At 43.4% G+C, this 18,427-nt stretch overlaps 1 protein-coding gene across 1 annotated transcript in view; it reads right to left on the bottom strand.

The window, feature by feature from the left end:
- Nucleotides 1-18,427, bottom strand: part of LOC132391940 (dedicator of cytokinesis protein 2-like) — a 1,209,929-nt gene that overhangs the window by 1,082,626 nt on the left and 108,876 nt on the right. Inside the window, exons 3-5 of the mRNA XM_059965744.1 lie at nucleotides 9,201-9,241; nucleotides 4,711-4,766; nucleotides 1,085-1,181 (exon numbers count right to left, since the gene is read on the bottom strand). Coding sequence (XP_059821727.1) covers nucleotides 1,085-1,181; nucleotides 4,711-4,766; nucleotides 9,201-9,241 — 194 coding nt within the window. The remainder of the gene's footprint in view (nucleotides 1-1,084; nucleotides 1,182-4,710; nucleotides 4,767-9,200; nucleotides 9,242-18,427) is intronic.

Below are 18,427 nucleotides of genomic sequence, written 5' to 3'. Positions count from 1 at the left end.
CATAGAAGAATGAGGGGAGATTTGATAGAGGTATACAAAATTATCAGGGTGTACGTAGGGAGGCTTTTTCCACTGAAGTGCAGTGAAACTAAACCTAGAGGTCATGGGCTCGGACTTAAGAGAACATGAGGGGGCATCTTTTCACTCAGGGTGGTGAGAATGTGGAATGGACTGCCACTGGAAGTGGTGGATGTGGATTCAACTTCAACATTTAAGAGAAATTAGGATCAGTATGTGGATGGGAGGGATGTGGAAGGGGTCTGGGTGCAGATCGATGGTACAAGGTAGATTAATAGCTCAGCACAGAACTAGATGGGCCAAATAGCCTGTGATTATAGCGTCCTACATATGATTCAATATCTGGCGTAATTGATTCCAGGACAAGGAACATCAATGCACTTATCCAGACCGTTATTTTAAACTGGAAGGAAGAACAGGAACCCATCAGAAATCGCTGGAGGTGAATGAACAGCATTTCTAACACACATCCCAGCAAGACAATCCACTTCTTTGGCAAAGCCAACTATCTTGTCGCCACGGGAGACAACACCCACTACTGAAGACACATTAACTTGAAAGTGATTCCACAGCCTATGGACCAACCTTCATGAACATTACAGCTCATGGTCTCAGCATTATTTATCTACCTACCTATCCATCTACTTATTACTTATTTACAGTATATCTATTTGTTATTTGCTTGTCTATTTATATTTGTACAGTTTGTCTTCTTTTGCATATCAGTTACTTGTCAGTTTTTGTAATTATTTCATTGATTCTATTGTGTTTCTTTATTTTCCTGTAAATGCCTGTAAGAAAATGAATCACAAGGTGGTATATGATGACATGTAAAATAATAAATTTACTTTGAACTTGAACAGGCAGGAGTGGAGTGATACTGGCAGGTGGTGTTAGTTTCCTTGGGCACTGTCGTCAGTAGAGACATGATGAGCCAAAGGGGCTGTTACTGTGCTGGACTGTTCTTAGTAGAGACACAATTTTAAAAGAATTTTCAAACATTTTGTGCAAAACATGCAGCTTATCTAGAACTTCAACTTTGCAAGATTTGAGCATGTCCACTCACGATATACAGCTGTTTCCAGATGTTCGACCACTCCCTCAAGGTGGTCGTAATCTCTTGCACCAGGGGCATCTCCGTGGAAACGATGTTCTCTTGTTGACTTAAAAATTAATAAAAAATGGTTTTAATCTTTGCCAAACATGAACATTGCAATAAAGTAGTTTCTTAATTATGATTATTAATTTAATTTATCATTTTTAGTATTTATTAAATGTTTGGAATGCCTTTGTTGGATTAAGCTGTAGAATTGTGATTTTCATTGTATTTTTCTTGTAGTTTTAACTCTTGCTTGCTTGTATTTTTATATAATCACCTACACTCAGTGGCCATGTTATTAGTGCAGGAGTGACATCCTGTGTGGTCCTCTGCTGCTGTAGCCCATCCACTTCCAGGTTTGGTATCCTGTATATTTGGATACGTGCTTCTACACTGTTGTAACGCATGGCTATCTGAGTTGCTGTTACCTTCCTGTCAACTTGAACCAGTCTAGCCACTCTCCTCTGACTCGTCTCATTAACAAGTCACTTTCACCCACAGAACTGCTATTCGCTGGATGTTTGTTTGTGTTTTGCACCATTCTCTGTCAACTCAAGAAAATGTTGTGCATGAAAATCCCAGGAGATCAGCAGTTTCTGAGATATTAAAACCACCCCATCTGGCACCAACAACCATTCCACAGTCAAAGGTACCCAGATTACATTTCTTCCCTATTCTGAGGTTTGGTCTGAACAACAACTGAACCTCTTGACCATGTCTGCATGCTTTTATACATTGAGTTGTTGCCACATGATTGGCTGATCAGATATTTGCAATAACAAGCAGGTGTACAGGTGTAACTAATAAAGTGGCTGCCAAGATCGTGATTGTTCAGTGAAATCACCAGTATGTGTTACAATTGCCTCTATATTTTCTGTTTCATTTGTTCCCATATTAGTTGAAATTGGCTACCATATTAGTGAATGGTTAACAATGGAATTTCTGGTCATTTCAGTCCTCTCTTTCCTTTGTTTCTCTCACTACATTTCTCCTTCTTCTTTGCTGTTGTGACACTTAGTAAGGTGACCAGAAGTTTCCTGCCCCGTTCTTCATTTCTGGAGAGCTTTTGGATTGCAAAAGCATCAGGAACCAATGCACCTTCCATTATCAGTAGCCTTCGGGAGGCAATGATAGAACTTCCAAAAAATGTTTGTTTCACTAAAGAAATCTCCAACGTAAGGAGAATTATCTTATTTAATTCTCTGCACTCTTTTGAGTCATCATAAACGAGATGCAGGTAAGAGCATTTTTTAAATCAGATTTTTTGCTTTTTGAATAGGGACTCTCAAGAATCAACTCAAAGAATAAGGTGATAGAGGCCATATATTTATACTTTTGTCTATTTCTTATTGTGCCTTACAGTAATATTTGTATGTACTGTATTACATAGTACTGCTGCCACAAACCAACAAATTTCACAACGTACGTCAGTGATAATAACCCTGATTCTGGGACTGAATCCCAGCTTTTATTTCACATTGAGACAAGCATGTAGGGAAGGACTGAGAAAATTGAGGGGCATAACAGTAGCATTGCGGTTAGCATGACGCTATTACAGCCCCAAGTGGCAGGGTAGAGATACATCTCTACCAAAGGAGGTGTAAGGCGTTCATCCCCTCTGCCAGTCTGCAGGTCACCCTTGAGCAAGGTGTAGCACTTGTATAGCACCCTCAATCAGGGTCATGTAAAGCCATGGGAGCAGGTAGTGGATGGTTGTATGAGCAGCTGGTGCGTATTCCAAGTCCTGGTTATGCAACCACTGACACCAGGATGACAATCTCTGAAGAGTATTGATAATGGTTGCGGTCACCCATCTTGTAAAGACACTGTCCAGAGAAAAAAAAACAATGGCAAACCACTTCCGTAGAAAAATTTACCACAAATAGTCATGGTCATGGATAGAGAATGACAGATGGAAGACCATGATTGCCCACCTCATATGGACGTGGTAAATAATGATGGTGATGAGTTTGCAGGCAGCATTAAAGAGATTAGCCAAGATGTGGCCACCCTCAGGATGGAAGAAAAACACCTGAAGGCATGAATGTCGATTTCTCCTTCCAGTAAAAGAAAATCCCTCCCACTCCCCTCATCTTCTATTCCCACTCTGGCCGCTTACCTCTTCTCACCTGCCTATCACCTCCCCGTTCACTTCATCCAAGGGATGGATCCCCTGCTCCACCCGTTTCTCCAATGGTCCACTCTCCTCCCATATCAGACTCCATCCTTTCTGGTCCTTTACTTTTCCTACCCACCTGGCTTCACCTATCTCCTTCTAGCTCTCCTCCTACTACCACTCTCACCCATCTCCCACCATTTTCTGTGTGTTGCTTTGGATTTCTCGCATCTGCAGACCTTCTCGTGTTTATGACAGGCAAGTGTAACCGTCTGAGGTGGGGACGTTGTTGTCATGGATAGGTTGGATAGGTTTTGATGCTGCACAAGTCTATGACTCTATAATCAGCAGTTAATAAGGGAAATATTTGGACTGGTAATAAGATTAAGTGGAGATTTTTTTGAAAAACTCCTTTCCAGCATCATATTCCAGCATTTCAAACTAAAATATGTTGTAGAGAGCAATACACATAAAATGCTGGAGGAACTCAGCAAATCATGCGATGTCCGTGGAAATGAATAAACAGTCAACGTTTCCGGCCAAGACCCTTCTTCAGGATTGGAAAGGTGCCGGAACAAGAAGGTGGAGGGAGAATTCCTGGAAGGTGATAGGTGAAGCCAGGTAGTTAAAGAAGGAATCTGATGGGACAGGGAGCTTTAGAGAGGGTGCTGAGCAGATTTACCAGGATGCTGCCTGGATTAGACAGCATGTGTTATGACGACTGGCTCACTCTTCAGAGTGAAGGAGCTGAGATGTGATTTGATAGTCCTGTACGAGATATTAACAGGCATAGGTTGTGGGGATAGCCAGAGAGTTTTCCCAGAGTGGAAATGGCTAATATGTGGGTGCATAATTTTAAGGCTCTATGTTCCTTATAGATGGTTCCAGAATTGAACCCGTGTTATTAGCACTGTAATAGCGTTACACTAAATGCGGCACAGTCATGCCACCCAGTCATTGATTGGTTGATTTCAAAGATGAAAGGCATGTCCTCTGAAGGAAATTATGTTAACTAGTGTCAAGGAGAATGAAGGGTGATGTTAATGAAACATTGAAAGATTCCTAAGGGGATGCTGAGATGGTCTTCTCACTTAGCGAGCAATAGGTATTGTTTCACAGGAAAAAAATTTGGAATGATGAGGAATATCTCTCAGAGATGTGGATCTTCAGAATTCTCAGCAAACAAGGAACAACGAGTGCTGCAACTCTGAATATATTTACGGTTATTTTCAGTTTATGGGACATTGTGGGCCACGAGGACAAGTTTAAAAAGTGTACCAGAGGACAAGATCAGATTAGTCACTGAAAGGCAAACTGAGATAAAACGACCATTTGTCTGTAATCCTTATGTTCTGTTTAAGCCATGGTCTCCTGTAAAATTAGACTTGGCGTGCATTGTAACAGCCCAAAGTCAAAATCAGATCCACCCAGGCAGAATTGTCAATTCAAAAAGCTTTGACCAAGCTAAGAAACTTACCCTCTGATTTCAATGGCTGCATTTTTGACGTGAATGATAGAGGCAGGAAATATTCCCTGTGGAGAGAGAACATTGTTTTACTTTCACCGTAACATCAAAATGCAGATGTGGAGGATACAAGGCACTTTAAAAGCATTTAAAAAAGAAATATTTCACTATGTGACACACTACTTTGTTCCATGTCATAAGCACAAGAGATCCACAGATGCTGGAAATCTTTAGCAACACACACACAAAGTGCTGGAAGAACTCAAAAAGTCAGGTGGCATCTACAGAAGGGAATAAACAGCCAAAGTGTCAGGCCGAGACCCTTATCAGGGCTGGGAAAGAAAGGGGCAGAAGGTACAATTTAACAATTGTTGTAATTTATATTAATTTATGTCACTACTTGGGAGTAACTTTGCACTCCAATGCTGCCACACAACAACAAATTTCACATCATATAAGTCAATGATAAAAAACTGGATTCTTGCTATGACTCTACAAAAACCCTGAATTTTTGAACTTTGGATTAAGCACCTCCATTCTAACCGCCAAAAGTGGAATCTCCCAGTGGCCAAATATTTTAATTCCCATTCCCATTCCAATATGTCTAATCATAGCCTCCTCTTGTGCCAAATGAGGCCACACTAAAGGTACAGGAGCGACACCTTATATTTTGGCCACGGTAGCCTCCAACCTGATGGCATAAATATCGATTTCTCCTTCCAATAGAGTTTTTCCCTCCCTCTCCCACTCTTCTTCTATTCTCCATTCTGGCCTTAAACCTGTCTTCACCTGCCTATCACTTCCCCTCGGGTCCCCTCCTCTTCCCTTTCTCCCATGGTCCACTCTCCTCTCCAATTCGGATTTCTTCGTCTCAAGCCCTTGACCTTTCCCACCCACCTGGCTTCACCTATCACTGGCCAGATTTCCCCCTTCCTCTCCCCACACTTTTTTATTCTGGCATCTTCCCTTCCTTTCCAGTCCTGCTAAAGGGTCTCAGCCGGAAACATCAATTCTTTATTCACATCTATAGATGCTGCCTGATCTACTGAGTTCTTCCAGCATTTTGAGTGTGCGACTTTGAATTTAGAAGATCACAGAGGGAGTTCAGTGTGCTTATTGAAAATATAAAACTAAAAGATTTAACACCATTCCTAAGGAAATTAAAGTAAGCTGAGATTTATTCCCAGTTACATGCATTAAATATTCAATAAAATAGAAACTGGGAATTGTAAATCAAAACAAAATGCAGATGCTACACTAGAAATCTGCGAACAGGAAATATTGAAAATTCTTGGCAAGTCAGGCAGCTTTTATGGGTGCTGTACTTTGTAGCTTAGTATCAATGAAACAATCTATCACAAGCAGAGCACAACACCTGCAGTTAAATTTATTAATTGCCTTGTGCATGCAATTGTGGATAAATTTCTAACCTACTGAATTTTCACCCTGAAATTCCTATTGAGGGGCTATCAGCTGGGTCAAAAGAATGACCCCAGCAATTAAAGGGTTAATGTCCAAGAAGCATTTGCTGGCTCTGGGTTGGCACTCACTGGAGTTTAGAAGACAGAGTGAGGTGGGTCTCACTGGCACCTATACAATACTCATTCATTCATTATGTGCCGGGTTGCATGATGTGGGTGATCAGGGTCCATGACTTTGCAAATTTGCCATTGCCTTCTTCTGGGCAGTGTCTTTACAAATCAGGTGACCCCAGCCATCATTAATACTCTTCAGAGATTGTCTGCCTGGCATCAGTGGCCGCATAACCAGGACTTGTGATATGCAGCAGCTGTTCGTACGACCATCCAGCACCTGCTCCCATGGCTTCATGTGACCCTGTTCAGTGGGGAGGGGCTAAGCAGGTGCCTCACCTTGCCCAAGGGTGACCTGCAGGCTAGCAGAAGGAAAGAGCGCCTTACACCTCCTTTGGTAGAGATGCATCTCCATCCCGCCATCCTTATGAATTCTACGAGCCCATAGTACTACAGGAAAGATTTTGGTATGGATAAAGCAATAGCTGATTGGCAGGAGGCAAAGATTAGGAATGAAGGGAGCCTCTTCTGACTGGTGTTCTACATGGGTCTGTGTTGGGACCAATTCTTTTTACATTATATGTGTAGGGCTCTCAGTACCAGTAACAGTGCTGTTAACGGTTCAGGCTAATGAAATAGCTTTTCCTTAATGCTGTAATGGGATCCTGTGCCTCATATGTTTGGGTTATGGGTATTGATAAGGGGAAAACTAACCAATGGAGAATTGTTATGCTATCTTGTCTGTGTAAGCTGAGCGGGAGTTCGCGGTCTTTTCGGGAGGAAAGCGAGGAGGACGGACGTGTGTGGAGTGGGCAGCGGTTCCAGAGCAACGGATAATGGACGTCAGCGGTTCAGGCAGTGGCCAAAGGCTCAGAAGGGCGCCGTGGAAGGGAACCAGAGGCGTGAGTTCCAACGTATTAAAATATGTGCACAGACTGACAAACTGATTATTACTTTGGCGCCTTTAGGTTATCTGTTTCTACTAATCCATCACTAAGAAATCACTATAATGTTGCAATTATTTACTCGCTTATGGGTATTGTCTGGTATATGTCTTGTGAGTGTGTACTGGGGGGCATTACACTGTATTTGCACAGAAGAATTGCAGTACTGGCGGGGTGACGGCAGTTTACCCTAGGCAAATAGGGGTCATCTGGGGGCACGAAGGCTGCATACGTCAATTATTTGGATGATGGAATTGATTTTTTTTTTTGCAAAGTTTGCGGTCGATGTGAAGATACCTAGAGGGGCACGTAGTTTGAGGAAGTAGAAAGGCTACAGAAGGACTTAGATTAGGAGAATGGGATATGAAATGGCAGATGGAAAACAGTTTCAGGAAGTGTCTGGTCACCCACTTTGGGAGAAGGAATGAAAGGATTGACTATTTCCCAAATGGAGAGAAAATACAAAAAAACTGAGATGCAAGGGGACTTGGGAGTCCCTGTGCAGGATTCCCTAAAGTTTAATTTACATGTTGAGCCTTTGGTGAGAAGGCAAATGCAATGTTAGCATTCATTTCAAGAGTACTAGAATAATGAAAGCAAGGATGTAAAGTTGAAGCTTTATAAATCACTGGTGAAGCCTCACTTTAGAGTATTGTGAGCAGATTTGGGCCTCTTATTTCAGAAAGGATGTGCTGAAACTGCAGAGGGTTCAAAGGAGATTCACAAAAATGATTCCAGGATTGAATGGCTTGTCATATGAAGATGGCTCTGGGCCTGTATTTATTCACTGGAATTCAGAAAAATGAATGGTGACCTCATTAAAACCTATCAAATGGTGAAAGGCCTTGATAGAGTGGGTGTGGAGAGGAGCTTCCGAAGTATATAGGAATGCTTCCTATGGTGGGAGAGTCTAAAAGCAGAAGCCACAGCCTCAGAATAGAGAGTTGTCCTTTTAGAACGGAGATGGGAGGAATTTCTTTAGCTAGAGAGTGGTGAATCTGTGGAATTCATTGCCACAGGCAGCTGTGGAGGCCAAGTCTTTATGTATATTTAAGGCAAAGGTTGACAGATTCTTGATTGGTCAGGGCTTGAAGGGATAAGGGGAGAAGGCAGGAGATTGAGGCTGAGAGGAGAATTAGGTCAGCCATGGTAAAATTGTGGAACAGACTTAAAGTGCCTAATGGCCGCATTCTTTTCCTATATATTAAGGCTGAATTAAAGTGGACATGGAGAACATGTTTCTTATGTTACGGGTGTATCGAACCAGTGGGCATAATCTCGGAATAGAAAGACATCCCTTTAGAACAGAAATTAAGAAGAATTTCTTTGGCCAAAGGGTGATGAATTTGTGGATTTCATTGCCAGATTACTATAGAGGCCAGATCAATGGGTATATTTAAAATGGAGGTTGATAGCTATGTAGGAATAGTGTTGCAGGCCCAATGGGCTCAATGGCATCATTCTGCTTCTATGTCTTATGGTTTTATTGGTCCTTACACTTCACCTCAATTCTACTTTATCACTCAGAATTTTCAAAAGGCCGAGAAGATTCAAGTTCCTGGGCATCAACATCTTGGAAGATCTATCCTGGGCCCACCGATGCAATCATGAAAGGATAATGGCTCTACCTAGGTGTTTGAGGTTCGGTATGTTGCCAAAGACTCTTACAAATTTCCGTAAATATGTGGTGGAGAGCATTCTGCACGGGATTACAAAAGGCTGCTGAAGACCGTAGACTCAGCCAGCTCCATCAGAGGAAGGAGATTCTGGAGACTGAAGTCCACACTTCATGATTCAGAAACAGCTTCTTACCATCAGATTAGTGAATGGTCCATAAACACCACCATATTAATCTTTCATTTTGCACCATTTATTTATTTTTGTAATTTATAATAATTTTTATGTCTGCGCTAAACTGCTACAAAACATCAGATTTCACTTCACAGAGGTTAATAATAATAAATCAGATTCTGATTCTGAAATAGTTAAGACAATATCACTATATGAAACAGAGAGTAAGACTTACCTTCACAGATCTGTTTTTCAGAGAGTATCCTCTGTACCAGCCTAAGAAATAGAAACACAAGGAGCATTACGGCCAAGTAGAACAAAATCCAGTCTCCATGGTGAATTCTCCAACTTTGGGTAATTGGGTTATTCCTTCTCAAGGGGAATAAGTAGGAGTCATTTCAGGCGCCACTTTCTTGAGCACCTCTGCTCCATCCAGCAAAAGCAGAACTTCCTGATGGCCAAAGATTATTATTCCAATTCCCATTCCAACATGTTGATCCATGGCCTCCTCTTCTGCCACAATGATGCCACCCTCAGGGTGGAGAGCAACACCTTATGTTCCATCTGGGTAACCTCCAACCTGATGGCATGAGTATTGATTTCTCCTTCCAGTAAAAAGAATCACCTCTCCTGCCCCTCTTCCTCTACTCCCCACAATGGCCTCTTACCTCTACTCACTTGCCTATCATCTCCCCCTGGATACCCTCCGTCTTTCCCTTTCTCCTATGGCCCACTCTCCTCTCCCATCAGATTCCTTCCTCCCCAGCCCTTTACCTTTCCTACATCCCTGGCTTCACCTATCACCTTCCAACTATCCTCCTTCCCCTCCCCCCACCTTTTCATTCTAGTGTCTTCCCCCTTCCTTCCCAGTACCGAAGAAGTGTATTGGCCCAAAACATCAACTGTTTATTCATTTCCTAAAAATGCTGCGTGACCTGCTGAATTCCTCCAGCATGTTCTGTGTGTTTAGGAGTCATTTCAGTGTTTCATCATCTTGGGTCAGTTTTTCATTTTTGATTAGTCTGGTCTGCCAGACATGTCCCTCAATTATACTTTTATCAACGCATTATGAAAGCAAGTAATACAATCTGCTCCAGTCTAATCCATGAATTCATTTTGGTCTCACCATATCAGAGATATTCCCTTTGTTCTACTCATCCCTTCTGAACTGGTACTGAAAGCTAACTTGTTTTCTCTTTTTGGACCCTGTAGAATACAGAATAGCACAGCACAGGACCAGATCTTTCAGATCACAATGTTGTGCCGATCCAATTAAATTAGTAAACAAATCTCTTCTGCCTACATAATGTCCATTTCCTTCCATTCTCCTCACATTCATGAACCTATCAAAACATTTCTGAAAGTCCTAATGTACCTGTTTCTACCACCACACAGGCAGCACATTCCAGACACCCACCAGTCTCTGTAAAAATAAAAACTTGCCCATCATAATCATAAATATAGGCTTCTGTAATGATACAGAGCATAAGGAGCATAGAGAGGAGAGATAGTCTATTTTCCCCAAGGTAAGGAAGTACAGAGGAGATTTACTAGAATGTTACCTGGGTTTCAGCACCTAAGTTACAGGGAAAGGTTGAACAAGTTAGGTCTTTATTCTTTGGAGTGTAGAAGGTTGAGGGGGGACTTGATAGAGGTATTTAAAATTATGAGGGGGATAGATAGAGTTGACGTGGATAGGCTTTTTCCATTGAGAGTAGGGGAGATTCAAACAAGAGGACATGAGATGAGAGTTAGGGGACAAAAGTTTAAGGGTAACACAAGGGGGAATTTCTTTACTCAGAGAGTCGTAGCTGTGTGGAACGAGCTTCCAGTAGAAGTGGTAGAGGCAGGTTCGGTACTGTCATTTAAAGTAAAATTGGATAGGTATATGGACAGGAAAGGAATGGAGGGTTATGGGCTGAGTGCGGGCCAGTGGGAATAGGTAAGTGTAAGCGTCAGCACAGACTAGAAGGGCTGAGATGGCTTGTTTCCGTGCTGTAATTGTTATATGGTTATATTGCTGGATGCCATATATAACTTCTACCTCAGTGCTATTTTCCTTTGGCAGACTTTGGTGTTGGAAGGAATTGGAGGAAAGGGTAAAGGTGCTTATTGAGAAAGGGAATGGCTTTGATGGCAAACTCTGAAGAAGTTCCCATAGTCTTTGACTTGCCTCAGAATCGCCTGTTCTGCTTCCTCTTTAGTACAAGGTAGTCTACTGTGTAAAAGTCTTCAGCACATATAGTTAGCTAGGGTGCCTGAGACATTTATACAGTTCTGTAGTAATCTACAAAAACAAGAAAGCCTGCAGATGCTGGAAATCTAAAGCAACACACACAAAATGCTGGAGGAACTCAGCAGGCCAGGCAGCATCTTTGGAAAAGAGTAAATAGTTGACATTTTGGGCCAAGACCTGAAGAAGGGGCTTGGCATGAAATATTGATTACTCTTTTCCATAGCTGCAGCCTAACCCGCTGTGTTCCTCCAGCATTCTGTGTGTGCTAATGTAGTAACTTTGTATTGCACTGCACTGCTACCACAAAAAAGAGCAAATGTCATGACATATGTGAGTGATAATAAACCTGATTCTGATATGGGTCTCTATTGTGGACAGGTGGGAAGGAGGCAGAGAGAGAGGAATCACGGTTGGGAAAAGGGGAAGGGAGCAGGGAAGGAGCAGGATGCATCAGAAAAACACTCTGTAATGATCAATAAACCAATTGACCTTGCCTGACGTCATTAACAGTCTATGACCCCGAAACAGTTGGACCGGAAGGGGTTCGAGCAGGGGTTCCCAACCTGAGATCCACTGAACCCCTTGCTTAAAGGTGTTCATTCATGGTATAAAAACAGTTGGGAACCTCTGGTTTCGGGTGATATGTGTACAAGCATAAAGTGGGACTAACTTAGATGAACATCTTATTCAGCATGGCAGCATAATGGCTAGTGCAATCGCTTTCGATCACCAACTATCACTGATCTGGGTTCATTCCCACCACTGACTGTAAGGAGTTAGTAATGTTCGCCCCATGAACATGTGGGTTTCCTGCGGGTGCTTCAGTTTCCTCGATGAAAACATTGGTTATGGTCAGGGTTAGGATGCATGATATGTTGGCGCTGTATGCACGGAGACACTTGATGGCTGCTCCATGTGAACTCCAGCTGTGCTCAGTGGGTCATCGTGCAGTGGTTCAATTTAATGTCAGAGAATGTATACAAGCTACAAACTGCCATCCTTACTCTTTACAGATATCCATGAGAAAGCAAAGATGTTAGAAACCCTCCCCGTGCACAAGTACCAGCAAACCATCATCCCCCCCCCCACTTGTTCCAGCAGAAAGCATCAGCCTCCAGCCTCCCACCCCCCATCGAGAATGATGCATTTCTTGTCTTCCAATATATTTGTGGCAAATAAAGCTAATTTAATCTAATCTAAATTGTGCCAAAGAGCCGCTTTCAATACCGTATTACCCAATAGCAAATTCACTGCATGGCAGGGCAGGCACAAGAGGTTCGATGGCCAGCGCATGCTGCTGATTCTAATATGTTGTCGAAGACTCTTGGGAGCCTTCACTTCTTCAAAGCTGCTGGATTGATGCAACTTGTTGCTGAGTGACAGATGGAGAGGGAAGTCCCCTCTGAGCCATTGCTTACTGAAGAAATGCAGACCATATCTCATGCAGTGACATTACTGTTAACTACGGCTGTTTACACGGATGGAGGCTGCTCCTAATTCCAGGCTGGATCAGTTACAGTAGTGCCCACATGCATGCAAAGTGTATATTGTATAGAGCAAGCACACTTGAGCCAGATGGTTATGTTAACAGGGGAAGGTTTATTTACTGAGGCACCGTACAATTACTGCTGGGTAGCAGCTGATGTCAAACCACATAGGTAGTTCTGGTCACCTAACTACAGGAAAGACATCAATAAGAATGCAAAGGAAGCTTACAAGGATGTTGCCAGAACTTGAGAGCCCAAGTGACAAGGAACGGTTAAACAGGTTAGGATTTTATTCCCTGGAGCATAGGAGAATGAGGGGAGATTTGATAGAGGTATACAAAATTATGAGGGGCATAGATGGGGTAAATGCAACAGGCTTTTTTCACTGAGGTTGGGTGAGACTAGGACTAGAGATCATGGGTTAAAGGTGAAAGGTGAAAGGTTTACAGGGAACATGAGAGGGAATCTCTTCACTCAGAGGATGGTGACAGTGTGGAACGAGCTGTCAGCGGAAGTGGTGGATGAGGCCTTGATTTCACTGTTAAAGAGTAGTTTGGATAGGCATATGGATGGGAGGGGTATGGAGGGAGATAGTCCAGGTACAGGTCAAATTACTGCGCAGAGTAATAGCTCAGCACAGACTAGATTGGCAAAGGGCCTGTTTCTGTCCTGTAGTGTTGTACGATCCTACGTCAAATATTAAATGAGGCATCCTGTTGGGAACAGACGCCAGACAAACTCTTCCTTGTTTCTCAGCACCAAAGAACCCTGGTAGGGAGAAAAGCTCACAAACTTCAGAGGGGAAGGAATCAGAGAGAGAGAGAGAGAGAGAGAGAGAGAAAGATCCCAATATCAGCAGGGTTTGCTTTCAATAGGTTAACTTCTGATGGAGAATTTTAATCACAGCTTTTGCTCTGACACCACCTTCTGGAAAATTCCAAAATTCTCCACGTTTTACTTCCAGCCTCCATTAAGCTGTACATTCTGGATCTTTCCCTTTCTGTATGTGGACACATATTCACCACCCCCCACTGACTCCCAGATTGAAAATGATCATTTTTAGCCACGCACAAAACATTGGAAAAACTTGATAGGTCAGGTGGCATCTACAGGCAGTTGACATTTCAGGTCAAGGATTAAACCAGCTCAGCATTATTTCCATGACCTGGTGTCCCCTTCCACCAATTTCCTCCAGCTAGTAGCCTCAGTGGGATCCTCCAGCCCTCACTTATGAGTGTTATGCCTTCTGTTGTTAACTCCATCACAGACAGTCCCCAGCCCAGCTGTGATGATGAGGAGGGTTGTGCACAGGGCTAGCAACCTCAATTCTGTAAAAACCCAGAGCTGCAGGAATGCCAACAGATGTCCCAAACACCTCATCCCTGGGAGAGGAAGGATCTTCACTGAGAAGATGTATGGAGTCGTGTGGAGAAAGTCAAAAGTCCAAGGAAACCTCAGGGCCAATCATCCACCTATGATACAGGACTACCACCAGTGGAACATGGAATACAAACGCCACCACTGTAGAATGCCCAGGGAAAGCTGAGGAGAGGCCAGCCAAAGAACAACTGTCAATGCAACTTCGAAGTTGACACAAAGAAGATGGGCTACACCCGGGGGACAACTCAACAGACTGGCCCAGGACAGACCACTCTGGCGAGCTGCTGTTAGCGGGGCATGCTCCAGTAGGGTTGATGGGCTTAACTTACTGATTAACTAATTCTATTGATAAGAATCTAAACTTGGAAATTCCTTGCTAAATCTCTCCATCTTGTGGCCTCTCTCTCCCCCTTAACAGCACCACAGACCACCTTCCTTCTGCATAAGCATCAGATGTGTTTAATGACGTTCCTCTTGGCCTGTCTGAGCTCTTCAGATGGTGTTGCTGATTGTGTTCTTGAGTGAAGGAGGTTCTGTGAGCTTCGGTGAGCCATCTACTGCTTGCTTGGATGTGAACACCCAAGCTGAGAGCTGGTTTCATCCAGCTGAGGCTCTCAGGACAGGCTGCTCAGAATTCAGAGGCGACCACTACCTCAGCTCTTCACCCATCACTGCATCTTTTCATTACCCTACTTCAGGCTTGGTTATTTCAAATGCCTTTAACTGTCTGCTGAGGTAGAATTTTTCAGGCCGGGATTCAGCATGTGAAGAACCTCAAATGAAACTTAGAAAAGTAGAAAAATAGAGCACAGAAACCAGCCCTCAGAGGTTTCCCCAGGTGCTACCGTCTCCTCCCACATTCCAAAGCCCTCACACCATTATAGAGTCATAGAGTCAGAGAAGTACAGCACAGAAACAGGCCATTCAGCCTATCTACTCCATGCTGTAACATTTAAGCTGCCTGCTCCCCTTGACCTGCACCGGGACTGCAGCCCTCCATACCCCTACCATCCACGTACCTATCCAAACTTCTCTTAAATGTTGGAGTCAAGCTCACATGCACCATTTGTGCTGGCAGCTCGTTCCACCCTCTCACAACCCTCTGCAAGAAGTAGTTTCCCCTCACGTTCCCCTTAAAACTTGCCCCTTTCACTCTTAGCTCACGACCTCCAGATGTAGTCCCACACAACTTTAGTGGAAAGAAATACCTCAGGGAAGAAATTCCAGATACCAACCCAAAATGACCAAAGGCAGGAGCAGCAATGGTCCCCAAAGTGAATATCAGTGAATATCAGGGGCACAAAAGAGGCCTTAACAGGGGTTCTGCTGAAAGCTCAAAGATGAGTTATAAAGATCTATGAAAGAACTGAACACTGAGGGTGGTGATCTGGAATTCTCTACCCCAGATGTCCATGATGACTGGATCATTATAGGTATTTAAGGAAGAGGGGGGGTGGATTTTTGAAAAATCGGGGAATAGGTAGGTATGGGTATAGAGAAGAAATTAGGTCTGGGACAGATTGAGCATGGCCATATTGAACAGTGAAACAAGCCTGAAGGCCCAGTAAGTAAGAGTGAGTGAGTGAGTGAGTGAGTGAGTGAGTGAGTGAGTGAGTGAGTGAGTGAGTGAGTGAGTGAGTGAGTGAGTGAGTGAGTGAGTGAGTGAGTGAGTGAGTGAGTGAGTGAGTGAGTGAGTGAGTGAGTGAGTGAGTGAGTGAGTGAGTGAGTGAGTGAGTGAGTGAGTGAGTGAGTGAGTGAGTGAGTGAGTGAGTGAGTGAGTGAGTGAGTGAGTGAGTGAGTGAGTGAGTGAGTGAGTGAGTGAGTGAGTGAGTGAGTGAGTGAGTGAGTGAGTGTGTGTGTGTGTGTGTGTGTGTGTGTGTGTGTGTGTGTGTGTGTGTGTGTGTGTGTGTGTGTGTGTGTGTGTGTGTGTGTGTGTGTGTGTGTGTGTGTGTGTGTGTGTGTGTGTGTGTCCTCGTCCCCAAAGTGGTCCACAGTACACAGCATTGCTTGTGTCCAGAATTTACATGGCAGTGAGCAACGAAACAAGCCGCTCAGACCATCGCATCCATGCCAAGCAGCATAATCCTACCTTGCAGCAGACGGCCCAAAGATTGAAGTGTTGGTCTAGAAATTTCTAAAATTCTGTCAGTCATTCTGTTTTTACAAACTACTCACTTATCTCCGGGTTGGACAGGTAGATGAACTGCGAAGATTCAGAAGGACATATGACTGCCAAATAAGACTAGTTTTGATGGGCATTTTGGTTGGCATGGACCATTTGGGCCAAAGGGACTGCCTCCATGCTGTGTTGCCCTATGGGGCAGATAGAAATGGAACGAGGAAATGAAGCATGTTGCCATGGCTATTCCGGCACAAGGTAGTCCTGATGACTAAAACTTCGATGTAATTGTTTCTTGTTTTCAATTCATTCTCTGAGAAGCCCAATGCTTACCCCTGACTGTCCAGAGCATAATGAGAGTCTTGGTCAATCATTTCATTGGCAACTATGGCAGCATGACAGCTAGGATCACAGTGTTACAGCTCAGGGCACCACAGTTCACAGTTCAATCCTGGTATCCTCTGAACGTCCTCCCCAAGGAATATGTGGGTTTTCCCCAGGTTCCCCAGCTTCCGCCCACAGTCCAAAGAATTATACCCCACTTGGAGTACTGTGCTCAGTTCTGGTCACCTCACTACAGGAAGGATGTGGAAACCATAGACAGGGTGCAGAGGAGATTTACAAGAACGTTGCCTGGATTGGGGAGCATGCCTTATGAGAATAGGTTGTGTGAACTCGGCCTTTTTTCCTTGGAGCAACGGAGGGTGAGAGGTGACCTGATAGAGGTGTATAAGATGATCAGAGGCATTGATCGTGTGGATAGTCAGAGGCTTTTTCCCAGGGCTGAATTGGTTAACACGTGAGGATACAGTTTTAAGGTGCTTGGAAGTAGGTGCAGATATCAGGGGTATTTTTTTTTACCCAGAGGGTGGTGAGTGCATGGAATGGGCTGCCGGCAACAGTGGTGGAGACAGATACAATAGAGTCTTTTAAGAATCTCCTGGATAGATACTTGGAGCTTAGAAAAATAGAGGGATACGGGTAACCCTAGGTAATTTCTAAAGTAAGGACATGTTCGGCACAGCATCATGGGCCAAAGGGCCTGTATTGTGCCGCAGGTTTTCTATGTTTCTCTGTTTACATGCAACAAAAACAACAACATTCATCAATCATATAGAATAAAAATTAGATAAAAATAAAGATTTTTATTTTGTTTCGATATGGAATATAATGTGCATAAATGGATAGTACATAGAAAGCTATAGCCCATTACAGGCTCTTCAGCCAACAATGTTGTGCTGACCATGTAACTACTTTACCAACTGCCTGGAATTTCTGTAGCGCAGAGACCTCTATTTTTCTAAGTTCCATTTACCTATCTCAGACTCTTTCAAAAGACTCTATTGTATCTGCCACTACCATCGCCTGTAGTGCATTCCACACACCCACAACTCTCCCTGTGAAAAACTTGTCTTTGGCATCCCCCTTGTACCTACTTCCAAGCACCTTAAAACTATGCCCCCTCGTGTTAGCCATTTCAGTCGTGCGAAAAATTCTCCGGCTATCCACATGATCAATGCCTCTCATCATCCTTTCCACCTCTGCTGGGTCACCTCTCATCCTCCGTCACTCCAAGGAGGAAAAGCCAATTTCACTCAACCTATTCTCATAAGGCATACTCTCCAATCCAGGCAACATCCTTGTAAATCTCCTCTGCGCTCTCTCTATAGTATCCACATCCTTCCTGTAGTGAGGTGACCAGATATGAACACATTACTCCAAGTGGTGTCTGTCCAAAGTCTTATGTAACTGTAACATTATGTTACATGTATTTTGCAACATAAACAGCATGATCAAAAGTGGTTTTAAGTGTTTACAGTGCAGTGATTAGGACAGAAGATTGATCTTGACCTCGCCATCTACCTCGTTATGACCTTGCTCCTTATTATTCGCCTACACTGCACTTTCTCAGTTGCTGTTATACGTTACTGTCTATTGTTACTCTTCCCCCTTGTTGTTCAATACACCATGTAATGACCTAATCTGTATGAACATTATTCAAGACAAACTTTTCACTGTATCTTGGCACATGTGACAATAATAAACCAATTCAAATCCCTCTTTTCCTCTTCAGTCACTCATAAATCAAGTCTGTTCAACAAGCTTCACCGACACCATTACTGATTTTGCTCCATAGTTATTTAATTAACTGCACAGAACTCCCCAGGCTCCCATAATGGGATTTCAACATGTCTCTGGATCAAGCCTCCGGATTACTGTATATGTGTCCTTAATACACC

The sequence above is a fragment of the Hypanus sabinus genome, chromosome 3 (assembly GCF_030144855.1).
Source record: "Hypanus sabinus isolate sHypSab1 chromosome 3, sHypSab1.hap1, whole genome shotgun sequence".
Taxonomy (NCBI): domain Eukaryota; kingdom Metazoa; phylum Chordata; class Chondrichthyes; order Myliobatiformes; family Dasyatidae; genus Hypanus; species Hypanus sabinus.
Note: the sequence above shows the minus strand (reverse complement) of the source record. Positions and strands in the feature narration are given on the sequence as shown.